Source organism: Lagenorhynchus albirostris, chromosome 16, assembly GCF_949774975.1.
Source record: "Lagenorhynchus albirostris chromosome 16, mLagAlb1.1, whole genome shotgun sequence".
Lineage (NCBI taxonomy): Eukaryota > Metazoa > Chordata > Mammalia > Artiodactyla > Delphinidae > Lagenorhynchus > Lagenorhynchus albirostris.
In genome coordinates, this window is record NC_083110.1 from 74,769,084 (window position 1) to 74,783,195 (window position 14,112).

General features: G+C 51.6%; 1 protein-coding gene across 11 annotated transcripts in view; it reads left to right on the forward strand.

The window, feature by feature from the left end:
* TACC2 (transforming acidic coiled-coil containing protein 2) overlaps nt 1-14,112 on the forward strand; it is a 206,824-nt gene that overhangs the window by 155,597 nt on the left and 37,115 nt on the right. For 10 of the 11 annotated variants that reach the window (XM_060125889.1, XM_060125887.1, XM_060125894.1 and 7 more), the window contains 2 exons: nt 2,210-2,346; nt 12,296-13,607. In XM_060125889.1, the coding sequence (XP_059981872.1) occupies nt 2,210-2,346; nt 12,296-13,607 (1,449 nt within the window). The remainder of the gene's footprint in view (nt 1-2,209; nt 2,347-12,295; nt 13,608-14,112) is intronic. The other variant, XM_060125898.1, reaches the window with a different exon arrangement.

Here is a 14,112-nt window from a genome sequence, read left to right on the forward strand (position 1 = left end):
GGCTGGGGAAGCTCTCACAGCATTTGTGGCTGGCGGTGCAGCTAACCTTTTCGTGACATCTTAAAGAGATTCAGATCCCAGAGATACCAGCAAAGGAATTAGGGGTGGGAATTGACAGAAGCTGTTCTTCATCGGAGATGGCTTTTGCCTCCTGGTGGACATGGCCCCCGGTGGAATGGGCCCGGTGGATGTGGACAACGGTGACCGGCAGTGGGGACTCCAGTCTGCAGGTCCTTCAAGGAAACTCAGGAAAGAGGCAAGTTGTCTCCGTGTATCTCTTCAGCATTGCCCCTGACGTGTGTGAAGCTGGGGGCCAGGGCGACACCCGGGGCCCACCACGCAGATCCAAGCTCCTCTTTCTCTTTGATGCTCGGTTGCATAACTTCCTTGTGTTTTTCATACCGGTAAACAGATTCTGCAAAACGTCAGGCACCTAGATCTGTTGTTGTCCAGGCGTGGATCTTAAATTTCCCCCCTAGACAAAAGCTAAGTCTGTTAATATTAACGTGTGTTTGTAAAAGTCAGCATGGCCTCTGTCGTGTTTGCATGAATTCAGTCTTTACTAATGAAATTTAATAGTATGCAGGCTTCGGCTCATTGGATCCCATCAAAAGCAGCTCTGATGTTTCTGTTCGTCTCTTTGTCCCTGGAGGACTGTGTGGCAGGTTGGAGGAGCCAGGGTCCTTGAAAGGATGGGGGTGGGGGAATCTTTGGCTCTGACAAAGTGAGTCTCTGACAAACAAGTTGTAAAAACATCGATGTAGATTTCCTGAAGGAGAACTCACCAAATGGCCCTTTTATCCTGTCCTGCCTGACTGTGGAGGGATTGGTTTGTCGTGGTGTTCTCCGCCGGCTGGCAGATGGTCTTTAGAAGATGCTGACTTCTGCAGAGGACACTGGTCCTTTGATATCTCGGTGCTCTGCGCTGTGAGCGTTTCACGTTCCATACACACCTGATGCGTCACCCTCTGATTATACATCTTCTGCCAAATCGCCGGCTGGGTCGCTCGTGCCAGCAGCCATCCTAGGTATCCACCCTCTTGATAATTACCTTCCTTGTTGTAAGTAAGTAAGTGGCATCTTGATCTATTTAAAGTATCCCGAGACGGAAATTAGCCCACGTGATGCTGCCGCTTCTTGCACGCCGGCATCCTCAGAGTGTGGTGGGGCTGGGACCATGGACCCCTGTGCATCCTGAGCATGTAAGGAGCTGCCCTCCAGCCTGAGGACACATGCCTGGCTCAGTGATTTGGGGGTGCCTCATCCTTTCTGGCTTGAAATTGAGTCCTCAGTGGAAGCAGGGTGATGGAGGAGGACTGTCTGCTCTGGATTTTCTCGAGTCCAGGATAAGGCTTTACTTCGGTGAGTGGCATCCCCTTGTTCCTGGGTGGGGGGGCGTCCTCTGGGTGGAGTTTCGGTTCATCTCTCTGGCTGAGAATCTTCCTTGAGAGGAGACTTTGCTGCAGACCAGCGAGGGCCATTTTCACACTCTTGGGATCAGCAGGGGGGCCGTGCTTTGTGTTTTAGTCTGACACGTCCTCCACCTGACCTGCCAGCTCTCATTCATTCGTGTATTCACTTACCGGATGTTTAGGCTGGGGATGCAGTGATAAACAAAAAAAACACAAAACAAAACAAAACAGGCTGTCCTCTTGGCCTTTCAGCTCAATAGAAGGGAAAGATCATTAACATGATTAGAAAGTGACTAAATCTATAATAACAGGTTTTGTGCTACGAAAGAAAGGCAGTGGGAGAGAATGATGGGGTGAGGGGGAGAGAGACCTAATGAGATTTTGTCTAGTGGAGTGAGGGTCCTATGGGTGTGTTGGAATCACAGAGTGTCCCTGGGAATGCTTCCATATCATTTTGCCTGAATTGTTGCCAAAATAACGCGAGCCAACGTTGATCAAAAGATTCCACTGTCTGTATTTGCCACTAAGGCCAGAAATACGTATTTCGTGTAGAGCTGAGTTCAAAGACTCCATCGTTTGGGCGCAAAGCTGGTGATAACGAGTTTCACTCCTGGGAATCACGGTGAGAAGTGACTTTGCTCACGGCTGGCCTCGGACCGTTTAATTGGGCAGAGAGACTGGTTGCACCGGTCCTGGGAGGGGTCATTAGGCCGTGCACGGCCCCCCAGCACTGGCCCCTCGGAGCCAACGCAGCCCCGGCCACTGTCTAACCTGCTTCCACCCCCTCTCTCCATCAGGAGTTCTGACTCTGAAGAAGCATTTGAGACCCCGGAGTCAACGACCCCCGTCAAAGCTCCACCGGCCCCACCTCCGCCACCCTCTGAAGTCGTTCCAGAACCCGAGGTCAGCGCTCCGCCTCCCCCAGAAGAACCAGGTAACCAAGGATCAGGCGCCCCTGGGGGAGGCCTGGGGACAGCCCTGCGGCTGAGCCCCGGGAAGACTCAACAGCGGCTCCTCAGGGGACCTGGCTGGAGGAGGGCACACACCCCGGGGGGCTGGAGCTCCTTAGATTGTCACCAGCCTCTGGGACCTCTCAGCTCCGGGCTTGGTTTGATGTGGTGTAAACTAAGGGTGCGGAGATACAGTGGGCTATTTTGTGTCTGCTTTGCAGAAGTTTAGGGGAGGCCTCTGGGGAAACCATGCATTTAACTCTGGGTGCCTTTCAGCTGACGTCCAGAACTGGGTTTGTGCGGGTCATGGAATTCTCTGGTGCAATCTTAGATTCTGACATTTGGCCCCTGGCTCCCATAAGAGTACTGGTTCTGGATCGCCCATGTGAACCTGCATTTTTATTAAAAACGTTGCCCCTGTGGGCTTGGGGATGATAATTAGTAAATGGGCGAGAAGAGAAAATGATGGATGACTGAGTCTGTGCAGGGATGACTCCTTTATTCCTCATTAACTTCAAATTATCCAGATTTCTTATCACTTTCCCACACCCCCTAGTGTGACTTAGAACAAAGACCTTTATGTACCTTTCAGATGTGGTGACTACTGCGATTGGGAGGATGGGGAAGGCTAGGACAGACCTCCTGTCCCAGCCCCCAGCCTGCCCAGCTGGCTGGAGTCCTCTGTGTGCTGCCTTCAGTTACACCAGCAGGGGTGGGACCACCTCAAGCATTAAAGTTTAACATGAGGCCTGGAAGGAGATGGGGATTGCTAGGAATGGCCTCACAAGCTGGTCAGGGGGCCAGGTGGTCTCAGAAATGGCCGTACAGGCCAATCAGGGGGCCAGGTAGTACCGTCTTCAGAGCCGGACAGCCTCAGCTGGACCCTGAACTTCAGAGGGCCCCATTCTGACCTTCCTGGGGCCACAGCCCTCGCAGCGAGATAAGTCTGCAGAGCCAAACTCCTCCTGGTCCGTGTTCTGGACACCTGGGGGCAGCCACTTCCTGGGCCCACCCCGTCCCCATCTCCTGGCCTGTCTTCCCAAGGCTGACTGTGCCCACGTTTGCACCCTTCAGCCAAGGAGATGCCAAGGATGGGGCTGTGACTTACAGGTGGGTTGTCCACACACCTGTGCTCGAGGCTGCCCCTGGTGAGGGATGGAGGTTGGGGAGAGAAGGAACAGGCCAGGGGCCCGGCCTCCATTTGTACTCTCGCCCTGGCCAGGAGCCAGGTGAACTGCAAAATAAAAAATGATTTTGACCTTAATGTTGGTTTTAGAAAGAAATGGATGGGATTCTTTCTAGCTGCTCTGGCTTCAAGCTGGCCATAGTTTTAGGGCACATACTCCTGGAGCTTTGTTCCTAAGCAAATGTGCTCCATGGTGCTGGGGGAAGAGGAGAGATACCTTTGCTGGTGTCTGATAAATGCAGTTTTCATATTCTCCCCTTTTGACAGCTTATCAGTTAGTAGTACCTGATGCTGCAAAGTTCGTTTAGGCACTGAGCTCTGAGAGGGTAATTATTGGAATTTATTTGATTTTAAGGTGGGGAAGAAGCAGGAAGGACTGCTTACATTTCTCAGGGAGTCGTTTGCACCCCAACTTTCTTTCTTTCATATAATAAAGAACGTAAAAATTCCATTTCCTATAATATTGTAAAAAAATTCGCCCCAAGGTTTTAATGGAAAGTGGCTGAATGACAAACACATTTTAATCCTTAGGTCAAATGTGCAATTAAGAATAAATTATCCTTTCTTATGGGTATAATAAGTTCATGCCTATACATGTGTGGGATACCTTAGGAAAGATGTCAGAAGAAGAATGAAGGCTGAGGACAGTGCGTGGTCCACCCCCAAGCGCCACGCAGCGTCCAGAGGACGGTCATTGCTGTGGGCACGTGTGCGTCCTGTGGGATTTCCAGTCACATAGCGCTTCTGGGGTTGGTTTGCCACCTCTGTTCTTTTCTTCAGCCTGTCTTTGTTCCTTCTTCCTGACTTCTCTTTCAACAAAGCAAAGAACAATCTCCATTCTTAAACACGCACCCACACGCATGCACAACACTCACCTCTTGCTCGGATGGTAGTTTTTGAAAGAATGAACACCATGGAGGATTAAGAGAGAAGCCCCAGTGGAAGGGGTTGGAGCCGTGAATTGCCATGAGTCACAGCCCCATGGAACTTTTGATTACCCTGGCTGGAGTCTGACTTTATGCTTCTCCTCCTTGGAAAATGACAGTGAAGCTACACGTATGCGGATTATACAATAAGGACACTTACGGTCGGGATTGTGTCTGCCTAAAGCCCCCCGTCTTGGGCTGTACAAAGATCCAGCTGATTTGTCGCACTCATTAGAAAAGTCTGCTGGTCCCTTCTGTGGACAGCATGGGACGGTACAGATTAAAGGGGCGCTGTGCTTGCTTGTGGAGGTGGCTAGAGGAGAAGAAAGCTTCCTTCTGGGAACCGAGGGAGAGAGAGGGCAAGAGAGGAAAATCTACCGTTTGGTGTTTGCCTCTGCAGAGTGCCTGCGATGTTGCTAAAGGTGCCAAAAGAACCCCAGGAAATAATAGACGAGACCTTTGGCTGTGAATAAAGCCATGAGTTTTCCTCCTGGAAACTTAATTTTACAAAATAATCTGTCACCTTACCTTGGGTGCTGCCAGCATGATTGTGCTGCACGGGACAGGATAATGGGTGAGATGTGGCTGGCCACCATGTGTCTGCCGCTCGTCTGGGCTGTGCCTTATCTGAGCCCAGTTTTTTTTCTTTTTTTTTTTCTTTTTTTTTTTAATAACTGACCTAAGATTTTTTAATGATTGTATGATTTTACTAGTTATTGGGTAAATATACATTCCAGAGGCTCTTAGCATTTACCATTGATTAACATAGTCTAACTAGGGATGGTCACTCAAGCCTTTATGGCTTTTATTTCAATGGCTTTATAATTCTTGCATAGTTGGTTAAAACTGATGGTTTAGCTCATGATACAAAAACATGTAATTGCCTATGTGGATTAGTCATTAAATCTTATTTTCAGCGAGGACATGATTTTACCTTAGGTTGCTACGTTATAGACAGATTAACTAAAAAATAAAAGTGAAATTAACCTCTTTAATTGAAAAGAAACGGGAGAAAATTAATTTGAAAAGTTACGTGCACCCCATTGTTCATAGCAGCATTACTTACAATAGCCAAGACATGGAAGCAAACCAAGTGTCCATCGACAGATGAATGGACGGAGAAGATGCAGTGCATATATATACACAGTGGAATACCACCCAGCCATTAAAAAAGAACGAAATAATGCCATTTGCAGCAACATGGACGCACCCAGAGACCATCATATTAAGTGACGTAAGCCAGACAGAGAAAGACAAACATCATATAATATCACTTATATGTGGAATCCAAAAAAAATGATACAAATGAACTTATTTACAAAACAGAAATAGACCCACAGACATAAGAAACAAACCTACGGTTACCAGAGGGGACAGTGGGGGAGTGGGAGGTAAATTAGGAGTTTGGGATTAGCATAAACACTCTACTGAGTGCAAAATAGTTAAACAGGGACCTACTGTAGAGCACAGGGAACTATTTTCAGTGTCTTGCAATAACCTATAATGGAAAAGAATCTGAAAAAGAAGAAAAAATATATATATATATAACTGAATCACTTTCTGAGCCGTTTTCTTATCTGTAAAATGAAGCAGGTGACCCGTGAGTCCTCTGAGATCCTTCCCACTCCGACTTTTCATGGTTCTGTGATCAGGACGCGTGGCTGCATTATTAGAACTCAAAACTGACCACTGAAGGACATAATTAAGCGTCACATAATTAAATAATAGCTCCATTTCATGTCTGCCAGTCCTGTGCCAGGTTCTTAGCAAGTTTCATCCCATCTCAGGCAAGGGAAGGAACCCCAGTGCTCACAGCATCCCGGTACTGGGCATCTCATCACCTGCTTGCCAGTGAGATGTGGGGCTTCTGGACCTTGCCCTTGGTCTCAAAACAAGTGAGGGGCTGTGGGATCAGAATCCCCGCTTCTCGACTCCCTTCCATTTGGAAATCAAGTTGCTCTCTGTGCAGGCGAGATGAACCGGTACATCCGAGGCAGAGGGTAGGCCATGCGGTTGCCAGGTGGGTGGCAAGTAGATGGTCAGTGAGGAAAGCCTGTCTATGAGACCAGGGGCGGGTTTCCATCCTACAGTTGCCCTCCCTCTGGAGACGTGGTTCCCCGTGGGGGAAGCGCTGTTTGCTCATTGTCGCTGGGAGGATGCCCAGCACGGGGAAGGCCGGTGTGGGGGGCCTTGGAGGTGACCAGAGCCACCCGTGCCCTGCTTGACCTCGACCTTTCCTCACTGCTCCGCGGGGAGGGTGGCCTCGTTGAGGCTCCAGTTGTGCTCCACGTGGCCGTGTGTGGACTGCTGTCTGCAGATTGACCCAGAAGGGAGCTTACTGCACCCAGGGGCTTCTGTTCTCACGTCTCAGGACTCAGTCTCCATACATATTGTCACTTGCTCTCATCTCCTCTGAGGTTGAAGTGCAGGGTGCCCGCCGCAGAGAGACAGGAAGCCTCCTGGTATCAGGCGAGGCATCTGAGAGCCCGGCCAGGCGAGGGCCCTTCCCGTCCTGGGGCAGGGGCACTGGGAGTGGGGTCATGGTGGTGTGTGTAAGAGTTGGGGCCCACGGCTGCTGTTTCCTGGCACTGCTGTACCCGGGACTAGGTGCTTACGTGCTCCTCCTGTTTCATCCTCACAAGAATGCTTGATGTATGGTTGAGGCTCAGAGGAGTTGAATAACCTGCCAGGGGTGGCCCTGGGCACCTTGGGTGGGCACACCAAGAACCTGGCAGGGCCCTGAGCCTCTGGACTCACATTGTCTGCCCTTAATGACCTCGCTGGAGGATCTTGACTGCACTCAACGTCCAGCTCAGGTGGATCCAACCTGTTTTCACAGAGAATTTCTCCATCTGCAAACAGTCACCCCGGTCGATAGCTGTCGTGACCCACAGAGCCTCGAGCAGGGCTGCTCCTCAGCCTTTGGGAGCTGAAGGCAGGTTGGAGAGCATAGACGTGGGAGAGCAGGGCAGGTGTCCAGGAAGCAGCGGGCACAGACCTGCCAGGTGTGGAGGTCCTCGGGACCCAGCAGGGTCTGCGTGAGAGTCCGGAAGCCTCCCGGGTCTGGGAGAGAAGCCGGTTTTGCATGGGCTGCCTGCCTCTCTTGCTGGTCCGTTCTGGGTTTAGTGACCACATCAGAGAGTGGACACACAGGGACCGCATCTGCCTGTCACTTCCACCTGCCCTGACGTCCCACACCGCTGAGTCCCCATAAGCAATCAGAACTCACCTCAAAGATCAGTCCAAGCCATCCAGGCTGATCCTCCAAGCCACATCTGTGGCCACATGTGAAAACATTGCCCCCGGAGATGTGAAGAACTAGACTGTCCTGATAGGAAGCAGGTGACATGAGCTAGCCCGGGCCCGACTTCCCTGCTCTGGGAGCCACCTGTAGCACCTGTGAAAATGGGCGTTCCGAGCCCTGATCCCAGCCGTGCTGAGCCGCTTCGCCAGGGAGGAGCCACAAGTCGGGGCTTTCAGTGAGCGTCTCAGGCAAAATGCTGCATGAGGACTGAGTCAGGCTCTATTTCTCTCTCATTAGCCTACTTAAAACGGAGGCCTTGGGCTTCCCTGGTGGCGCAGTGGTTGGGAATCTGCCTGCCAATGTAGGGGACACGGGTTCGTGCCCCAGTCCGGGAAGATCCCACATGCCGCGGAGCGGCTGGGCCCGTGAGCCATGGCCGCTGAGCCTGCGCGTCCGGAGCCTGGGCTCCGCAGCGGGAGAGGCCACAACAGTGAGAGGCCCGCGTACCGCAAAACAAACAAACAAACAAAAAAACGGAGGCCTTTTCCAGAATAAACATTATTGATTGCAATGGATTGTTATTCACATACTTGGAAGGATGTAGAGGTAGGCTCCCCGTGTACAAGACCATTTACGCTTGATACACTGGATGAGGCTAAGCGTCTGAGTGCAGGGGTGCCTTGTGTTGGCACCTTTAGGCCTCTGGGCCTGTGGGTTCCTGCCCAGGGTGAGCTGGCTGGGGGTGAGGTGGAGGGAGGCGGAGGGAGCAGCACAACACAGCTGGCAGTACGTGCTCCAATTAGAAGCAGTCAGCAAGGCTAAGGGATGTGGCCTTTGAAGACAGTAGTGTGAGAGTTGGGTGACATCGGTTGCCCCTTGTTGGCTTTCTCCCTTTCCTTGGAATCCCCTCTTGTTTCCAAACACATTTCTTTTTTCCTTAGCTTGGGGATTGTATTGCCTAGCAGTTAGGGACTGCACTGTGTGCCCTCAAGTTCATGTGTTGAAGCCCTGACCCCCCAATGTGACTGTATTTGGAGATAGGACCTTTAAGGAGGTGATGAAGGTTAAATGAGGTCGTAAGGCGCTAATCTATTAGGGCTGGCGTCCCTGTAAGAAGAGGAGGGGACGTTAGGGATGAGCTCACACAGAGCAAAGGCCGTGTGAGGACACAGGGAAAAGATGGCCGTCAGCAAGTCAAGGAGAAACCAAACCTGTGGACCCCTTGACCTCGGACTTCCAGCCTCCAGAGCTGTGTTGTTTAAGCCCTTTGGTCTGTGGACTTTGTTCTGGTGGCCTGAGCTGACTGATATGTCGGGCACCACCTAGTAATCCTTTGTGTGTCATGAACCAAAGATGCTGATTTTGTCCTCAGACTGAGCCAGAACCTGGAGCCAGGACAAGGCGTTGGTCTCCAGGGCAAGCGTTGCCCAGGTCTGCGCTGTTGGGATGCAGCAGGCAGAGGACGTGAGCACGTGGATGGATCCTTCCTTACCTCTGTGTCCACAGCATGCCCCACAGTGGTTGACGTATAGGAGGCAGCCAGATTGTTTGACATATAGGAATGAATGAATAAACTGTCTTCATGCAGATACGATGTATGGACATTTAGAAATCCAGTGCGGGGGACCGGGAATCCAGTTGGACCACACTTGCTTTGGAAAATCAAGGCCTGCACGTGGCAGTGACCCATTTCTCTGGTCTAAAGTTTTCTCTGAAGAGCATCGAAGGGCCCTCCCAGCCCTGCTCCGGTCAACAGACAATAAAACAGTGGTTCTCAACCAGGGATTATTGCGCCCCCCAGGGAACATTTGGTAATTTCTAGACACATTTTTGTTGTCACAGCTTGGGGTGGGGGGATGCTAATGGCATCTAGTGGGCAGAAGCCAAGGATTCTGCTAGACATCCTACAATGAACAGGCTGGGCCCGCTGCGACAAAGTACTAACCATCCTGAGATGGCCACAGTGCCGAGGCTAAGAAGCCCTGTGTCGAGACTCGATTTCCTGGTCCATGATGATTTAATTAGGGTGTGTCAGTTCTAAAGAGGAAAGCCACATTAAGCCGTCAGAGAGCTTTTCTTCTGGGGAAAACAGTTAGCAGATGGTTGAGCTGCATATCTGCTGACTGTTGCACGGTCTGGGGAGAACTCCTGACATCTGAAGGGCCTCGAAAGACTTCCTTCTTCAGGCTGCTGGGGTATGCGTAGCAGCCTGAGAGAACACAGGTCAGCAGTTGTGGGCCTTGCTTTGGAAATGATGGGCTGGGCTGAGGCCCGTTCTCTCTCCTGCAAGGCCCACTTGAAACACCTGGTCCTCTGAGTCCCCTGGTCCTTCGGTGCCCTCTGTACTGTGTGTCCAGGGCAGGAAGGGGGGGCAACTGCTGATGCGAGGATGGGATGCCAGAGGGTGCCAGTCTCTGGAGGAAATAGGGAGGGAGACGGTTGTAGAAAGAAGAAGGGAGGGGACATCTTTTGAGATGAGAATGAAGCAGGAGTGTTTTCGAGACACGGAGGAATCTTTTGGCAAAAAGTGTTGAGAGCCTTCAAGCAAGTGCTCCCATCTTCTAGGACATCTGCTCCAAGTAGGGCCTGGGGTGGCTTTGGATGCAGAAGAGAAGGGAAGGTTTGAAACCATGGCTGGCGAATAGACCTGCTTCCAGGAAGTGATCTCAATGCCAGAGGCATTTATTGAGCTGGCAAGAGAAAGTGTGGCAGGTCCAGGGAAAACGAAGATAAATTAGACCAGTACCTGAACTCAGGAGGCCGGCAGTTTCCCCGTGTTGTCTTCATCTCCTGCGGTTCTCTGCTAAGTGCTCACCACCTCGGGGTGTGCTGCTGTGAGCATGAACCGCTCTGAGAAAAATCTACAGTAGGAAGGCAGTTTGGGGGTAAGTGAGCATTTCTCAAACCTTGTTGGTTTGTTGGAATGAGGGATTAGGGCTGCCAGATTTAGCAAACAAAAATACAGAGCGTCCGATTAAATTAGAATCGCAGATACACAGTGAGTGACTGGGACTTGGGACATATTTATACTAAAAAATGTATTCTTTTATTCTAAATGCAAATTTAACTGAACATCCTATATTTTATCTGGCAACCCACGGCAAGGGGCGGGGTGGGTACTGCAGGATATAACTCCTGTAGTGGAATGCCGTCCCAAGTCATATATGTGCCACCTCTTTTTTTTTTTTTTTCCTTTTTTTGGCCGCTGCACACAGCATGCGGGATTTTAGTTCCCCGACCAGGGGTCGAAACTGCGCCCCCTACGGTGGAAGCCCGGAGTCTTACCCACTGGACCGCCGGGGAGGTCCCTGTACCAGCTCTTGAACTCCTTCTTCTGCAGGCCACTTTGCAACATTTTCTCCCCTTTGTCTAGGGACACGTTTTCAGTTTTCTGGCCAATCGTTTTCTGGCATCTTGACTGCCCAGGACAGCTGTGAAGCCAGAAATGCATGCAAGGTGCCGCCGGGTGCGGGCAGAGCCCAGAGTAGCCGAGGCCAGGCTGGCCGCATCCCAGCAGAGCAGTGGGGTCATGAGATGATGGAATGTCTCGGCCAGCATCTGGAGCGCCCGCAGCATGTTTTAAAATAAGGATCAGCCTCCTTGGCTGGTAGTGGCTGAGGGAGGAGGAGAAACGGGGAAGAAGCTCTAGAAAAATGGAGAGAGGATGGATGAGAGGGAAGGCCAAGAAGAGGAGCATGGCAGGCAGGGTTGGAGGGCGAGATTACGGGGATGCCTGGAGTCGGGACAGGTGGCCGACGGGGCGAGCTCAGTCCTGCTGCAGTTGCCCGGGGCCTCCGGATAAAGGCTCTGACGAGTCAAGAGCAGGCTGGATGATGATAGCAACTAGTATTTCCTAAAGGCTCACTATGCTTTACTTGCATTATTTCTCTGTCTTCCTTTCCTGCCCCTCTCCTTTACTTTAGCCACACTGGCCTCTGATATTTCTGCAACACACCAGGTGTGCGCCTACCCCAGGGCCTTTGCACTTGCTGTTCCCTTTGCCTAGGATGCTTCCCCCCGCAGGTATCCCCCTGGTTCACGCCTTTACCTCGTTTCTGATCTTGGCTTCAGTGTTTCCTCCTTGGAGGGCTTTGCCCAGCTGCCTTATTTTAAAATTGCAACACCCCTCCCCTGGCTTTCTTTTTCTCCATAGCACTCATCACCGTCCAACAGTCCATACGTTTTACTTGTTTATTGTTCCTTGACTGTCTTCTCCCTAAAGAATGTAACTTCCAGAAGGGCAAAGATTTCGTTCATTGTTGAATACCCAACGCCCAGAACAGGTGCTTTGTTTGATCAGGCACTTGGTAAACGTATTTTGAATGACAAGGATTTGAGCTATTCCTTAAACAGCCCTTATTGCTCCCACTTTACAGATGAGAGAGCTGAGGGTCAGCTTGTCCAGACCCTGGAGCCAATGGGTGAGAGCAGGATTTGTACCCAAGCAGCATGCCTGTCCAGTGATGGGTGGGCTGACCTGGGGCTCTGGTATTAGAGGGTTGTAGTCTGGCATGGGATGAGAGACTGTCCGAAGTGTCCTGTGTCCTTCAGTGACGGCTTTGTCTCCGTTTCCTCAGGATGTGGCTCTGAGCCGGTCTGTGTCCCCGATGGCCCCCACAGCAGCTCGGTGGAAGGAAGTCCTTTCCGTCCTCCGACACAGTCCTTCTCCTCCGTCTTCGATGAAGACAAGCCGATAGCCAGCAGCGGGACTTACAACTTGGACTTTGACAACATCGAGCTGGTGGATAATTTTCAGACCTTGGAGCCTCGCTCCTCAGACTCTAAGAATCAGGATTGCAAGGTGAGCTCGCGGAGGAAGTCCACGGACTCTGTCCCCATCTCTAAGTCGACGTTATCCCGCTCGCTCAGCCTGCAAGCCGGTGACTTTGATGGTGCTTCTTGCTCAGGCAACCCCGAGGCCGCGGCCCCGGCCCCGGATGCACATAGCACGGGTTCGAGCAGTGCTTCCAGTACTCTTAAGCGAACTAAGAAACCGAGGCCACCTTCCTTAAAAAAGAAACAGACCACTAAGAAACCCCCTGAAACCCCCCCAGTGAAAGAGACACAGCAAGAGCCAGCCGAAGAGAGTCCCGACCCCAGCGAGGAGAATCGAATCGCCGAGACGAAAACGGAATCGGCCAAGACGGAAGGTTCTGGACCAGCCTTATCGGAGGAGGCACCCGTAGAACCTGCTGCTGTGCCCAAGGCTGCCTGCCCTCTGGACTCCGAGGGTGCAGAAGGGGCCATCCCCCCAGCTTCTGGGGGTGGCAGAGTGCAGAACTCACCCCTCGCTGGAAGGAAAGCATTGTCTCCTGCCACGGCCCCAGAGGTGGTGGAGGTGTCCCCATTGGATACTGGGGGGCAAGAGGACTCCCCAGCCAAAGGCCTCTCAGTGAGGCTGGAGTTTGACTATTCTGAGGACAAGGGTAGTTGGGACACCCAGCAGGAAAACCCCCCTCCCACCAAAAAGATAGGCAAAAAGCCGGTTGCCAAAATGCCCCTAAGGAGGCCAAAGATGAAAAAAACACCCGAAAAACTCGACAACACTCCTGCCTCGCCTACCAGATCCCCTGCTGAACCCAATGACATCCCTATCGCTAAAGGTACCTACACCTTTGATATTGACAAGTGGGATGACCCCAATTTTAACCCTTTTTCTTCCACCTCAAAAATGCAGGAGTCTCCCAAACTGCCCCAACAGTCATACAGCTTTGACCCGGACGCCTGTGACGAGTCCACTGAGCCCTTTAAGACATGCTCTAAGACCCCCAGCTCACCTTCTAAATCCCCAGCCTCCTTTGAGATCCCAGCCAGTACCGTCGAAGCCAATGGAGTGGACGGGGATGGGCTGAACAAGCCCGCCAAGAAGAAGAAGACGCCCCTCAAGACGTAAGTTCAGGGGTGCAGGTGGTAAGATCGGAGTCGGGGCTGAGCATTGGCTGTGATTGTCGCTCACGTGCCTGGATGACCCGTCCCCCATTGGCTGCAGTGCCACCATGTTTGCGGCAGGATACCTGTTTTCATTCCTCTCTCCGCCCACGGTGCTGGCTTTTTCCATCCACATATCCCGTTGGGTCTAGAGTCATTGATCTTTTGCCTCAATTAGTCAGTGGTCTAAAGCTTTACTTGTAGCTGAAGACCTGACTTTCAACTTCAGGAGAGTGTGGGAACCATGGAAAGGGAGCAGCCCAGTGGAGGTCTGGTCAGCCTCCCTGTTGGTGACTTGGCATTTTCTGTTTAACACATGAATTGCTTTTTGGAGTGGCCTCAAAACTAAGAGATCTGCCCTTATATTATTAAAATTTGTAGTGTTTGTTTCTGCCCATTAAGGAGACATTAGCCCAGGAGGCAAACACAGTAGGCTTGGGAAGCCCTTGAGAGAGAGAGAGGTCTG